This window comes from Chrysochloris asiatica, unplaced genomic scaffold, assembly GCF_000296735.1.
Source record: "Chrysochloris asiatica unplaced genomic scaffold, ChrAsi1.0 scaffold00074, whole genome shotgun sequence".
Classification (NCBI taxonomy): Eukaryota; Metazoa; Chordata; class Mammalia; order Afrosoricida; family Chrysochloridae; genus Chrysochloris; species Chrysochloris asiatica.
Genome location: NW_006408592.1, coordinates 1,386,557 through 1,402,513, shown reverse-complemented (window position 1 = coordinate 1,402,513; position 15,957 = coordinate 1,386,557). Strand labels below are relative to the sequence as shown.

The 15,957-nt window shown below is 44.5% G+C and overlaps 1 protein-coding gene across 1 annotated transcript in view; it reads right to left on the bottom strand.

Moving 5' to 3' along the window:
• Nucleotides 1–4,960: 4,960 nt before the first annotated feature.
• ME3 (malic enzyme 3, NADP(+)-dependent, mitochondrial) overlaps nt 4,961–15,957 on the bottom strand; it is a 246,164-nt gene continuing 235,167 nt past the window's right edge. Inside the window, exons 8-14 of the mRNA XM_006864954.1 lie at nt 15,080–15,177; nt 14,679–14,792; nt 12,041–12,146; nt 11,293–11,435; nt 10,569–10,742; nt 6,752–6,850; nt 4,961–5,278 (exon numbers count right to left, since the gene is read on the bottom strand). Of these exons, the coding sequence (XP_006865016.1) occupies nt 5,117–5,278; nt 6,752–6,850; nt 10,569–10,742; nt 11,293–11,435; nt 12,041–12,146; nt 14,679–14,792; nt 15,080–15,177 (896 nt within the window). The 3' untranslated portion in view covers nt 4,961–5,116. The remainder of the gene's footprint in view (nt 5,279–6,751; nt 6,851–10,568; nt 10,743–11,292; nt 11,436–12,040; nt 12,147–14,678; nt 14,793–15,079; nt 15,178–15,957) is intronic.

Genomic DNA, 15,957 nt, shown 5'->3' with positions numbered 1-15,957 from the left:
AGCGGCTGGTAGTTTCGAACCGCTGACCTTAAGGTTCGCAGCCCGATTCGTAACCACTACGCTACCAGAGCTCCAACCCAGCGATGGTATTAAACTGTAAATCCCTGGGTCAGCAAACCTAGCTCCCAATTAAGTGCCTGGAGGCACCATACCTTACAAATAAGCCTCCTGCCCAAAGGCACTCAGCTTTACCTGATCCAAGGCTAGGAAGCACACTGCTGTCTCATGCTTTGGCTCTTGGTTCTGCTGCTCCCGCTCATTTGCCACTCCTCTGGTGTCACGGCTTTCTGTCCCTGGGCTGAGGAGGCTCAATGCACAGGGATCTCGGTGTCCAAGGGCACACACACTCGTCCTGGCTCTTGGATGGCAGTGAGATCCCCAGTTCTTGCTTCTAATTGGCTCATTTTACACACGTTTGAGTTCCACGTTTTTTCAATCACAATTAACCCTGTTAACAACTACTTAAAATGGAATCATATAATTCTACCAGTATCTACCACCCCACCTTCTCTTATCTAGACCCATCAGGAACAAAACAAAACAAAATGTTTGGTGGGAGTTACAAAGATATGTAGAAGAGCCAAATGAAGAAATTCACTGCATAGCTCTGCCTTTATGTTGTTAAGGGCCACCAAGTCGGTTTCAATTCATAGCAGTCCTGTATAGGGTTTCCAAGGAACAGCTGTTGGGTTTGAACTGCTGATATTGTGGTTAGCGGTCCAGTGCTTATCCTATAATGCCATACCAGGACTCTATATTGGTGTATTTATATCATTTACAATTAATGTAATTATTAGTTACATTTACAATTGTGCTATTTTATGTACATTTCCTGTTTTTGTTGTAATTCTATGCTTCATTCTTTTTTGTTCAGTACTTTTTGTGTACTATTTAAATTCCCTTGAAAGATTTTTTGTTAATTTTTTTCTGTAGATCTTCTACTATTATTTAACTGCTTTACCCAATACAGGGTCACTATGGGAAGGAACCGACTCCACAACAACAATCAACAACAACAACAATCAAATAACTATTACTTGCTTGATGGGTGCTTTGGAGATTACAATAAGTATATAAATTTATCACATCACACTTTACTGTTGAGTTCTGGTGTGGCACTGTGGCCTAATGCATCAGACTGCAAAGTCATTTGAACTGCAAGGTCGGTGGTTCAAGCTCACCAGCTGCTCCTTGAAAACCCTATACAGGGTCGCTATGGGTTGGAATCGACTCGATGGCACTTAACAACAACAACATTGTTTATGTTCTTAAATGCCATCAAGTCAGTTTCAACTCATAGCAATCCTGTATAGAGTTTCCAAGGAGTGGCTGTTGGTTTTGAGATGCTGATATTATGGTTAGCAGTCCAGTGTTTATCCTATAGTGCCATACCAGGCCTGTTGTTGTTGTTAGCTATAGTTGGTTTGGCCCCAATTCACGGCAATAGCAGGCACAAGAGGATTGGACCGTTGTGATGCATAGGATTTTCCTGGCTGATTTCTAAGGAAGTAGTTTGCAAGACCTCTCTTCCTAGAGAGTCTGGAAGCTCTGCTGAAACCTTTTAAGCATCACAGCAACATCTAAGCTTTCACTAACAGATGGTGGGAACTGTGCTTGAGGCGCATTGGCCAGGAATAGAATCTAGGTTTCTGTATGAAAAACAATAATTCTGCCAGCAAATACCGCTCTCCTCTTACCACACTCTATTTCATATAATATTAATTCTGCTAAAATAATAATAATTCTGCCACCAAATACCGCTTTCCTCTTACCACATTCTATTTCATATATTAATTCTGCAAAAATATTAAAATGTTGGACCACGTAGCTCTGTTACTTCCTCCTGCATTTGTGCTTTATTTTTACATATATATTCTTCTTCTCTATAGGAGCATTAAGGAGCTCTGGTAGTGTAGTGGTTACGAATCGGGCTGTGAACCAAAAGGTCAGCAGTTCGAAACTACCAGCTGTTCTGCGGGAGAAAGATGAGGCTTTCTGCTCCCGTAAAGATTTACAGCCTCGGAAACCCTGTTCATCAGGGTCGCTATGGGTCGGAACTGACTCGACGGCACTTAACAACAACAACATAGGAGCACTGGTGTGGCGCTGTGGGTTAATGTGCTAGACTGCAAGGTTGGCTGTTCAAGTTCATCAGCTGCTCCTTGGAAACACTATATGGGGTTGAACCAACTTGACGGCATTTAACAACATCAACATATAGGAGCACGATGGTACTATATGATAAGCACTAGACTGTGAACCACAAGGTCTGTGATCCAAGCCTACCAGCACTCTGTGGGAGAAAGATGAAACTTTCTGTTCCCAAGAAGATTTAAAGCTTTGGAAATCCTAAACAGGGTCATTATGAGTTGGAACTGAATAGATGGCACTTAACAATAATAATTCTACTATACATTTTATGGAGTCCTGGTATGGTGCTGTAGGATAAGCACTGGACTGATAACCCAGAGTCTGCTCCTTGGAAACCCTATACAGGTTTACTGTGAGTTGGAACCAACTCAACAGCACTTAACAACAACAACAAAATATATCTTACAAACCTAGCAATAGACTGTTTTATATAATCCTGTCTGAAAACAATTCAAGTGAAGGAAAAAGTATTTTATGATAACCAAATACATACACAATTCCTTGTCTTTTCCTTTGTGGATTTTCGTCACCACCAGGTGTTATTTCCTTTCAGCTGGAAGCACTTTCTTTGTTTTTTTTAAGTAAGGTCATCTAACGACGACAATTTTAAGTCTTCGGTTATCTGGGATGTTATTATTTTGCCTTCATTTTGAAGCACAGTTTTCTGGATATAGAATTCTAGGTTCATAGTTTTTCCCTTCAGCACTTGGAGTATGCCATGGCACTGCCTTTTAACCTTCACTATATTTGATGATAAATCAGGAAGCCATGATTCTATTGGGAGTTCCCTGTACATGATTACCTTCCCCCCTACTTTAAGATTTTCTCTTTGTCTTCGAACAGTTGTTGAGTATGATGTGTCTGAGGGTGGATTTACTTGAATTTGTTTACCCTATGTTATATTCTACAAGTGAGGTAGCAACATATGGTAAGCACTAGGCTGTCAATCACAGGTCTGTGGTTTGAGCCTGCCAGCCATTCTGAGGGAGGAAGATGAAGCTTTCTGCTTCCACGAAGATTTAAAGCCTCAGAAACCCTATACAGGGTCGCTATGAGTTGAGACTCTACAACAACAAAATGTTGTATTTGTTGAACTTCTTGGATATGTAGATTAATATTTTTCATCAAATTTGGAAGTTTTCAACCATTGTTGAAAAAATATTTAAAGAAATATTTTTAGGCCTCTTTCTTTCCTATCCTTCTGGGACGCTCATGATTGGTTGACTTGCTAGTGTCCAACAGGTCTCTGAATCTCTTTATTTTGCAATCTTTATTATTTTTTTTCCCTCTCAGTTTTTATGTTTGGATAGTTTTTATTGATCTGCCTTCAAGTTCATTGTTTCTTCTGCCAGGTTGAATGTCTTGTTTAGCACCACAAAAAGCATTTCATTTTAGTTCTTATACTTTTCAATTCCAGAATTTCTACTTGCTTCTTGTAAAACACTAAATAAACATCTGTGTTTTGAGAATCTCTATTTGTTGATTTTTGTTGGTTATATCTTTCCTTAATTCTTTACACACTGTTTACTTTAGCTCTATATTTATAATAGTTACCTTTGTCACTGTTGTTGATAGGTATCATTGAGTCAGTTCTGACTCATAGTGACCCGATACACAACAGAATGAAACACTGCCTGGTCCTGTTACCCTTGAAACCATTGCTGCTGCCACTGTACCAATCCATTTTGTTGAGGGTCTTCTTTTTCACTGACCCGCCACTTTACCAAGCATGATATCCTTCTCCAGGGACTGGTCCCCCCTAATAACGTGTCTGAAATATGAGAGATGAAATCTTGCCATTCTGGCTTCTAAGGAACATTCTGGCTGTATGTTTTCCAATGCAGATTTGCCTGTTCTTCTGGCAGTCCATGGTAATATTCTTCTCCAACATCATAACTCAACTGCATCCATTTTTCCATGGTCTTCCTGATTCATTGTCCAACTTTCACATGCATAGGAGTATATTGAAAATACCATGGCTTGGGTCAGGTGCACCTTAGTTCTCAAACTGACATCTTTGCTCTTGAACACTTTAAAGAGGTCTTGTGCAGCAGATTTGCCTAGTGCAGTATGTCTGATTTCTTGACTGCTGCTTCCATGAGTGTTGATAGTGGACCTAAGCAAAATGTAGTCTTCGACAACTTTAATCTTTTCTCTATTATCATGATGTTATTTATTGGTCCAATGATGAGGATTTTTGTTTTCTTTACATTGAGGCACAACCCATACTGAAGGCTGTGGTCTTTGATCTTCATCAGGAAGTATTTTAAGTTTTCACTTTCAGCAAGCAAGGTTGTATCATCTCCATATTGCAGGTTGTTATGAGTCTTCTTCCAGTCATTATACATGTATACTTAACTTGAAGTCTTTGTTTGCTGAAATCTTCTACCCAATGCAATTTTCTATTGATTTACTTTTTATCCATCTGAGTCTAGGGCATACTTTGCTTTTTCTTTGCATTATACACACACACACACACACACACACATATATAACATTTATATGTTATATCTCATCTTCTTCACTAGACCCTGAATGCTCTAAGGGCAGGATTCTAGGCAAGATTCTGTATTTCCTGCAGGGCCAAGCTCATATTGTTGTGGTTGTGCTGTCGAGTCAGTTCTGACTCAGTGACCATGTATAGGATTTCTGAAGAGTGGCTGGTGGGTTTGAACTGCTGACCTTGTGGTTAGCAGTCCAGTATTTATCCAGCAGCACCACACCAGGACTCCATAGTTGGCAATAAATGAATGAAAAAATGCTTGGGAAAGAACCAGAGGAAGGTTGAGAAATGTGAACTCCAAGGGCCTTCAGAGACAATGCTTTCATTCACCATATGCCTGGGCATCTCCTTACACACCAGAAATTGCAAGGAAAAAACACAGCGACAAAGATAGCCATTTTGGAACCCATTTATATTGTTGGTGCTACTCTGAGCAGCCCCACACCAGCCTATGAGACTCCATCAGACCGTCTGAACATTCATGGCTTCCTTGGGCCAAGTGTAGCTGTCCAACGTAAATGAATCGTAGTCTGGAGTGTAGATCAGGGATCTTACAAAAGCTTCCTTGTCCTTGGGCTCCGGGTAGTAGGAAGCCAGGTTGTGCTTGTACGCGTAGTCAAGGACCTAGGGAAAAACATGTTTGACTGAGGAACTGGATCTAAGGAGGACTCTGCCTAAAGTCCCTTGCTTGGAAGACTAGGGAAGGGAAATATACCCCGAGAATCAGATATATTCCTCGCATGGGTCCTTGGAAGCCATGGGATAGGAGGGATTTTGAGCTTTTGCCTGGGCAGACAGACAGAAGGCGTATAACTACTGAGCCACAATCATGAAGTCAAACCCAAATTCTGCCTCTGCTTCAACTGCTTGCGGGTCCTCAGGGCTGCCACTCTTCTTGTTGAGCCCCAGTTTTCTCATCTGTAAAATGGGGCAATAAGACTTTTCTCTGTAGAAAATTAAGTAATGGGGCAAACGAAAGTGTCCAGTGGTTTGTACATTCCCTTTGAATGTGGACTGAATTAGATGAATGTTGGGAAATTGTTAGATTTGGTTTCACAAAGTTTGAATTTAAATATCCCAGAAAGGATGGAACTAGACAGGGAATAGCTGAACTGTGAGCTGGACAGTTGATCTTAAGGGGTGATCCTAGATCTTCCCCTGAACAACTGAGGGGGAAGGCATGATACTGTATAATATAGTTTCTTAAATTATTTAAAAAATCTCACTTTGTATTATAGAAAATTTAAAACATATACATTAGTAAAAATAATTGTATAATAAATCCCTATGTACCCACAAGCCAGCTCCCAACATTCATTGGTCCTGAGCCAATCTTTATTGCACCATAATTGGATGCTTTGGAAAACCATCATCTTGTTGTTAAGTGCTGTCAAGTCGGTTCTGACTCATAGCAATCCTGTATAGGGTTTCCAAGGAGAGGCTGGTGGGTTTGAACCACAAGGAGTCCAGTGCTTATCCTACATGCCACACCAGGACTCTGTATAGTCTCCAGGATGATATTTTCCCCTGAAATGGCTTGTGAACATGACCATCTCATGGGTCCAGGCATTCTGAGAGACAGTGGGGAGGGATGAGCTGCTACTGTAGCAAGACAGGAACTAGGTGTGAAGTGTCTCTGGAGAGAGAACCTACTGGTCCCTTTGGAAAAAGAGGAAACTGAGGCTCAGGGAAGTGAAGTGACTGGCCCCAGGGCATTCCATTGCTGACTGTGAGAGCTGAGACCCCAAAGCCCAAATTCTTTCCACCATGCTCTGCAGACTGACCTTTCTATATAAATAAGACTTTATGATTCATTTTTTAAAATTCCACCCACATTCCGGTCCACAAGCCCATGGACTTTGATGCCCTTTCTCCTGATGTTTGAGAGGAAATCCAGGAGCTTTTCCAGAACTGGCCTGGGTGGGTGCTGAGGGTGGGACATGAGCTATAGGCAGGAGTCTCTCACCCTGACTCGGGGTCACTTGCAAACAGCCCAAGGAGCTTACAGTGTCTCCAGAGCTACCATCCCTTTAGCTTTCCTACTGTCACAGAGGGAAAAAGTTGTTGTGGCTTATTATGGGGTAGGATGCCCCTTACTTTAATGGCGATTCTCAGAGACACGTCTCGGATGGTGCTGAGTGGTGGGTACAGTCTCCCCTGGGACAGATGCTGCTCAGAGACCTCCTGGGCAATTTGCTGGAGAAAAGAACAGAACAGAAAGAAACAAGCTGAGTTGCTGCCTCTCCAGAACAAGTCTAAATAACTTATTTCCCCTTCCACTGCCCCTCCACAAAGCAGTTACTGCAGTTCCCAGTGCTGTCAATACAACCATATGGCTTAATGCTTGGGATTAAGCAAAGGCATGGCCTTTCTTTTCTGTGATACTGGTTGAAGCATAAATAAGCAACACAAAGCTCACTGAATCCTAAAGGGAAATCCCTAAGACTTAAGGCCCTTGTGGCCTGGAAAGCAAAGACTCTGGGACCGCCTCTTGGCTGGTTCAGCCCATTGTATCCTAATCCCTGTGCCTATCATTTCCTGGGTCCCAGCTTCCTCTCACATGCTTGGTATCATGCGGACACCATCCTTGGGTGCCCGTCTAGGCCACCTCACCTCTCTGGACTCAGGGTTCTTTATACCCTCTCTCCTGGTTAGTCATGGTCCCAGTCTGAGAAAAGACCTCCCTGCCTGGTGTGGCACTGTGGGTTAATGCACTGGACTGCAAGGTTGGTGGTGGTTCAAGATTATCAGCTGCTGCTTCAGAAAACATATACAGGGTTGCTATCAGTCGGTTCCAACTCAACAGTACCGACTCACTGGCACTTAACAACAACAACCAGTGAATGACACAATAAATGGGCCTTTTGGGTTACTGGAATATATATCTTAAGTACATCACCCTGAGAATAGCATCTCACAGTTCCATTCTGAGGGAGAGCCCTCCCCTGCAAACCTCATCCTTCAGTCCTAGTGACCAGACTTTCAGATTGGTCTCTTTATTGTGGCAACACTGAATCCAACCCTTACCTGATTTTCTGGGATCCAGTTTTGAGCTTGGGAAAAGCCACTGAAGCTTTCTGAGAACCATGTGTTCCAGAATGGACAGGTGAGGGAAATGGTCTCTCATCACAGTTTGGCAGACAAGAGGTAAGCAGACCTCCCCCTCTTCTGCCTTAGCCTTACAGTCCTCTCTCCTTTTCATCCTTTCAATCAAACATCCACTCACCTGTGTGCCAGGTGTCAAAGCCAGACTCATTTCCCCTCATACAAATTAAAGGAGCTAATACAGTCAAACCTGGGAGACCCAGAACTTGATGGCACTGCCTTGTTTTTCTGGGTCTCACAAGTTTTCCACCTTTGACAGGGTACAGTCTTAACACTATCGCTTATTTAAGTGGACAAATTTGAGTTTTCCTTCCCTGATACGTTTCCACCTCCAGCTTTTGCAGGTTTCCCGGTGTCTCACAATGATAGTGTATAGAGGGAGTGCAGTGAGGGGCACGCAGCCGAGAGGAAGGCAGGACTCGGTCTGTCATCTTTAGGAAAGGCTTCCCAGAATAAGTAACAAAGGCTGAAATCTGAAGGATAAAGTATGAATTACTGAAAAAGGGGCCAAAGAATAGCATTCTTTGGAGGCGAGCAAGGCCAGAGAGTTTGTAAGGGGGGAGTTGAAACCAGCATGCTGGAGAGGATGGTGACGGGAAAGGATGAGGGGGGCTGGAGAGGAAGGAAGGATCCTGTGATGGAGTGCCTTATACATACATCATATTAAGGAGTTTGGACTTTATCTTGCACATTGTTGAGGAGCCATAAATAGGTCTGAAATGAGGAGAGACACACGGTGTGATGTGGGTTTCAGAAGGACTCTTTGTGACAGTGTAAGAGACGGAGTGATGAGAGGGAGGCAGTATTTCCAGGGCTCGAGCTACATCTAAAGAGTTACCCTGACGAGGGTAGAGACAAACATGGACTGTCTGTCATGTCTCAGAATCTGCAGGCTTGAAGTCAAAATGCCTGGGCCCATCCTGACACTACTGCTCACAAGCTGTGTGATCTTGTGCAAATTACTGAAACTCTCTATAAAAATAAGAACAACCACTGTACCTATTTAACAGAGTTGTTCAGGTGAAATTAGAATGCATGTAAATCTCTTAAAACTTATATTATTTTTGTTTCCCCATAGGGAAAGCAGATGCAAATGAACTGATCTTAATTAAAAGCTGGCTTTTCAGAAATATAACTTGCCAGGAGTTTGAAGACCAGACTGTTGGGTGCCAGAGGGCAGGGGCCTTACCCTGCTCATGGAAGGTACTTAATAAATAGGTTGAGAAGAAGTTCCTGAAATGATGACGCAGAACTATCCCACAGCACTGGGCGTGGGTATCTGAGATGTTTCTTCAGGTTATACAGGAGGGGTTGCAGCAACTATGTTTCTGCACAACAGGGGAATTTGTGCTCAGACGGACTCCAAGCAGAAAATCAATGACTCTCCTCAACCAATGGAGATCTCAGACAGCCCTGCCCACAGTCACAAGACCACAAGAACAGTGGGACAGAGAGCCACTGTACAACACTATAGTGAGTGTGCACCGGGCATGCAGGAGACTGAGAAGGCTTCAGGTGACTTTGCATGGTCTGGTGGGACCAGTGGTCAATCAAAGACCAAGAATTCGTGAGAAGGGACCTGGTGCATGAAGCATTTCTATGTGGGACATGTAGAAGGGGAGAGCAACACAGCTGTGGGGAAGCCATTCTTGGATCTCCTGGTTTCAGACTCTCACCAGTGCCATGGGAAAGAGAAAATTCAGAAGTATGTCAGAAAGCACTATGGAGTCTTTGGCGTTCACAGTGGAGTCTTTGGATGTAAATATATTTAATATTTGTCTGTAGGTTTGATTTCTTTTAACTCCTAGCAGATAGATTTCTACTCCTCAGGGTGAGGATTAACGTAAATTGTCTGGCACTCAGTGAGCACTTGATAAATGTCAGCCATTGCAGCATAAGCACTGGACTGCTAACCACAAGGTTCAAACAGCCACTCCGAGGAAACCTATACAGGGTTGCTATGAGTCAGAACTGACTTGACAGCACTTCACAACAACATAACTGTTATAGATTAATAACTGCTATTATGAATATGGAGTCCTGGTGTGGCATTGTGTGTTAATGTGCTGGACTGCAAGGTTGGTTTGAACCACTGCAAGGTCAGTGGCTCAAGGTCACCAGCCACTCCTTAGAAACCCTAAACAGGGTCCCTATGAGTCCGAACTAACTCGACGTCACTTAACAACAATGATTTTGAATGTAAACTTTCATTCTCAAGATATCCTTTCATTGTCTTCACAGTGTATAAGGCACAGAGTCCTTCTGGGAACTTTTCAAGGATGACACCTAGGGCAGCTGTATCCCCTGCTTCCATAACTGTGCTCCTGATTGGGGTACTGAGAGTAGGTAAACCAGGCACACAACCCAGCCCATCCCTTACAGAATGGGGCTGACTTATTCTGCTACCAGCTATCCTGGTCATGCAGCCAAGCCCTTAGCTAGAAGAACCCATCACCTGTTACGGTCCATGTGCCCAGTTTTATGCATCTTTGTTGGTATTTCCTTTGTTTAGGCATCTAGAGGGTCAGGGTACTGTCAGTGCCTCCTTTAATGATTAGTCCCACAGGAAAAAGTGAAACAATCCAAGGGGTTCGCAAGGCTCTAAATCTATTCTCTACACCCTTTCAAAAACAATTCTGTGTGTAATTGAAGAGAACCAGACCTCAAGGTGAGCTGGACAGGAGCTGGAATGTCCTGCCTGTTGGGGATCCACTGTTAGCGCTGGGTCAGGTGGAAGAGACAAGAAGAATATTTGTGGGGGTGGGGGACTAGTGGGAGCATGTGAGGGAGCAGAGAGGGAGAGTAATACCTCTGCTGTCAGGAGGAAGAGCTCATCTGGGATGTGCCGGATCCTGCCGGCGATGACTCCTAGTGCCACTCCAGGGAACACATAGGCGTTGTTTCCCTGCCCAGGAATGAAGGTCCTGCCATCTTCCAGGGTCACACTCTTAAAGGGACTTCCACTGGCAAAGATCCCTCGGCCCTGAAGGCAGGAAGAAAACCAGACACAGAGCTTGCAGGTTGGTTTCAGGCAACAATGGTGGCCTAGTCTCATCTCCCAATTGTTGGACCCTGCTCCATTCTCTCCCAAATGTTCAGCATTGCACTCTGCACACGGCAGATGCTCAAAGCATACTTGGTCATTTGACCAGAAAGCTCAGCTCTTATGGAGTCAAGAAACCTCTGAGAGGTGATGGTGTTCATGTGTCATCTTTACCTGTCACCTCCTAGGTGGCCTGACAACCCAGGGCATGACAGGCCTAGAGTCTACAAATGCCTAGGGTTTGGTCAAGGCTCTTTGTAATTGAAGGGGAAGTCTGGGAAGTAAGAGCTTAGGCTTTGGAGTCAGACCAAGGTTGTAGCGCCAGCTCCACTACTTCTTAGCTCTGTGACCTTGGACCAGTTACTTCATCTTTCTGAATCTTTGTTTGCTCATCAGAGATGTAGGGAATTTTTTTTTTTTCTTTCACCCACATAGGGTTACTCATAGTTGCTATGTCCTCAGCCTGGGGACGGACGGACTCCCGGCTGACCTCTGTGACCCGATAGCACTTCTCAGCTGTGCACTCGGCCTTGCTGGTGGGGTTGCTCAGAGCAAAGATGATAGGGCGCTCGTGGTAGGAGGCCATGTCCCTCAGAATCTGCTCCGTAAAGGCTCCTGCGATGGCAGCAACACCTACAGGGAAAAGGGGGCGGGTAGAGGGGGGATGCCTAGTCTTTGTAAAAAAAGCATTCTTCTCCCGGTGGTGGTCTGGGGGGAACTTGGCACAACAGGAAAGACTCCAGAGAGTCTTGGGGATGGCAGCTGACATAGGAACTGAAGGAGCAGGAGGGGGAAGAGTCTTCCTGCTTGAGCTGTTTGAGGCCTTCTGTCTAGTCCTAAGGGACCACTTGTCCACTTAACTTCCCTGTCCAGTTGAGCTGCATCTGTGAAGGCCTTTATGGACACTGCCATGTAGAATGAGCTTCCCACAGCTCAGGGAGAGATGCCAGGGCTCCCACCTTGATGAAATGTGCTCATTTCATCCTTGTTACAGCAGGCCTGGGGCTTCCACTCCACTGTATAATTCTGCACCACTAAGCCCCACTCTAGGGCCTTTGTTCTATGGCTTTTATACAACCGTCATGCAACAAAACCTTGTGGCATGACTTAGAACGGGATGGAGGGGAGAGCTGTTTCCATGGATTACTAAATGGCCCCCCTTTATCAGCCTCAGGCTCTCCATCTGTAACTCAAGAGGGTTAGCTGGACTGGGCAGTGGGACTCTGCCTTCCTCCTACCTATGATGGCCGTGGGCTTCACCAGTCTCACCACCTCCTCCAGAGACTTCACTTCAGGATGGTCCTGGGCAAACAGCTCTTTCTCATGGTTCAGGTGACTCCTCCCCTACAAGGAACAAACACAAGACAGATGTGGGGTGAAGCCCTCTGGGCAGGGGGGATGGGTACATATGGAAACTGAGAGCAGTCCCTGATGAGTCCCTGATGGACTGAGATACTAGAAGCTTTGGTGCCAGTCCTCTTGGTCAGGTTTCCTGATGGAACCTAAGGAGTTTTAATGATTTAACCTTTTCGTTTAAAAAAACACCCAAATCACATATGGACAGACTCTCAGGAAATGTCTGAATCGGACCAAGATGTTTGGCCCAGAGGCATCCAGCACTCAGGCTCAGTTGAGGGATGGAGCTTGAGCTGCTGGCTTCAGGAAGCTACTCTGACTGTAGTTTACAAGAGTCATTAACTTCCTGTGACTAATACTCAGGTGAGCTCCAGGGCAGGCATAAAACAGTTGGCAGTGCCCAACTGACTCCAGATTGCTTTGATTGATTCAAATAGCGCTGGTAAATGATTCTATTGAGTCGCCTGGCCTCATGAGAACCAACGTGAAAAAGGCAGCTCCGATAGCTCTTTGGGCTCAATAAACGAGAAAGGTGATGTTGACAGATAAGCAGGGAGGGCTGGATGATCCTTTGGAATGACCTGGGTTGGAAGGAGAAATCTCCAGGCTTCATGTCCACCCGGTATATCTGGCTCCACAGATTGTGTCCCTTTAAAATATGTGGCAACTTGGCTGGGCCATGAATCTTAATGGTTTCAAAGTTATGTAATGATGAGATTATGTAATCACCCTTCCCCCACCCCCCACGATGTGAGCTGATGCGATCAGTTTTGATCAGATGCAATTATCCTATGTATTATAAATCCTCTCTTCTATGACGGTGCTGTAAGCACTGGGCCACAACATCACTTTGAACCCCACCAGCTGCTCCTCAGAAACACTATACAGGGTTGCTGAGTCGGAATGAACTCGACAGCACTTCCCAACAACAACAACAAACAACAATGGTGTTAATGAGGTTGGACGCAATGTACCTGCAATCTAGGTAGTATCTTGAGTCAATGTCTTTTGAGACATAAAAGTGATCAAACATGCAAGCAGAAGTCAGAGGGATCTAATACCATCAGGAGTGGTGTTTGTCCTTTGGACTGGGGGTCCCTGCACTGGGAAGCCCCTAGATTCAGGGAAACATTGATGCTAAGTCACATGGAGGTCTCCATGAAATGCTGGCCCTACAGCTGCTGGAAGGAGACAAGAACTTTTCTCCGGATCCAGAGCTCTGAATTAGGGCTTCTAGCCTCCTCAACTGTCAGAGGATCAATTTTTGCTCGCTAAAGTCATCCACTTGTATTTCTGTTCTAGCAGCATGAGCCATCTAAGACAACACAGAATAACCGCAAGATCAGTTTCTGCTGAAGGGTCTTGTTATGCCTGGCCAGTGGCCCCACGCATGTCCTCTAGTGTCAGGTTACCCAATGAACAAAGTAATCACAGGCTTACTTGTGCTTCCTTACTAATCTGTAGTGAACAACTGCACTTTTTTTTTTTTTTTAACCACTTCAGATTCTGCTTCTAGGAATGGCTGGCATCTGTCTTTCCCAGCCCCATATCACTGTCCTACAGAATGAAACCCTCGTTACAAATGTACAATTCCTGACAGGGATGGAGTACCAGTAAGGCAGTAAGGCAGGCCTGGGCTTACTTGTCTTTAGTTATTTCTGTTTACTTACACATGTGAAATTGTTTACTACAGATTAGTAAGTAAATACAAGCAAGCTCAAATAGCTTACCTTGCTTATTAAGTAAGCTATACCTGGCTTTCCTCTAGTTCCCATATCTGTCATATTTTTCATCTTTCACTATGGAGTCAAATTCTGGAAATTAAAACACGGAGCTCAGAGTGAAATGCTATGGGAGGGCTCATCTAATTGTCACCTGCTCCAGTCAGAAGTTGGACTATTTCTCTCCATTTATTCTCTTAGAAAAGTGACTGGGAGAGAAACAGTCCATACAGCAAACACTGATTATTTACTTACCATGTATGAAGCATTGGCAGCAAGAATATAAAGCCTAGTGGGGGCAGAAAAGGAAAGGGGCAACTGCTCCACAGTGTGACAAGTGCAAAACACGTCAGGCTATGTGAGCATGGATGGAGGAAATGAACTGAGACCTAGTTGCTCAGGGAAAGTTTCATGGAGGAAATAATATTCTGAGTGAAATCAAATGAGAAGGAGTTATCTGAGAAGGGTTGACGGCTAGCAGTAGGCACGTGACAAAGGGAGATGGGCATTTTGGGAAGAGTAACAAAATGTGCAGAGACATGGAAGTGAGAGAACATGCTATGTTTGGGGGAACTCTGGTTCAATGCGGCTGGGGATTAGTGTAAGGCAGGAAGTTAGGGCTAGAAGGAGCACATGGACACACACATACAGATCCAAAGGTTTTGGACAGGAGCAAGTAAGGCTACTTTGTGAAGTCTTTTGCATTGGAACTCCTTTTGCTCCCTTGGAGGCCTCTTCCATTCCAGTTTCTGGGAATCCTAGGTGTCAGGAAATTTCTACATCCCCACACTGACCATACCTTGACAATGAGCCCCTTGGAGTCCACCATCCAGATCTTCCTTGTGGCCTCTGCCTTGGGGATGCCTTCTTTCTCTAGGGCCATGACAAGGAGGTGGGCAATGCCCATGGCTGCCTGAGAGGTAGCATAAGGCAGATGTTCAGTTACAGGGAAAACAGAGACTCAGTATTTAGCTTCCACTTCCCACCCTTTACCCCCTGTCTCCCAGGAGACCAGTTATGTCACTGTCTGGAGACTTAACACTCTAGTGTTTGGGGCCCAGGCAGCTACAATAATGATACATCAGTGTTGTTCCCTCTTCTCAGAACCCCAGAACACTTCCTTTATTTGATAGCCCACTGCTCATCTTTTATGCCCCCTAAGATGGAAACAACAATATAGATCCCTTTAATGCCACCTACCTCACCTGCACCTTGGAAAACAAACACATGATTGGAGAGCTTGTTTTTGGTAATTCGCAGAGCAGCCAGGATCCCTGCCACAGCTACGGAGGCTGTGCCTGCAACAAAGTGGGCTGGGATCAACCTCTAGCCCCTGGCCCCCACCACCTACAGATGACCCCTGACAGAGCTCCCCGCACTAGGATCTGTGGGAGGACAAGCAGCTTTCTGAGCCCATGTAGAAGTCAATCCTGTAGACCTGGAGGCTATAGAGCATTCATGCTATCTTTTATATTATTCTCCCTTAGAGAAATGGTTCCTGGACCCTGGGAGAGAGGATCAGCTTCTAGCCAGGTGCTGCTACTATCATCATTCATAAACGGTTAAGTATGTATAATAGAATCCCCACAGAAGTATGAGCCTCATATACTGATTTGTTTTAGAGAAAAATAGATAAACAACATTGAAAAATGTGACTACAACCTAACCATGAGACATCAAGTGATCATATGACCTGTGCTGCCCATTTTATCCACCATCCCATAGAGCTGGGTGTTCCCAATAGCATCGTACCATCTAATGGTTTGCGCATGTCCAGAAGGAACAACTAAGTTGCATGAACATGAGGCTCAGACTCCTTCTCCCTTAATCCATACCCAAGGCCATATTGAGAATTCCTTATGACCATGGAGAAAACAAACAAACAACAAACAAACAAACGAGTTTACTTTACAGACTGTTCTTTATGATACACTGGCACATACCAGAGGCACACACCTCCTATCAAAGGTGGCCTTGAATGCTAGTGGTGAAATCTTCTCAGTGGATATAACTTCAAATAGTGCATTTGGGTATCTCTATCTGGACCAATGTATTCACCTACTACTCGTCTGTCAATT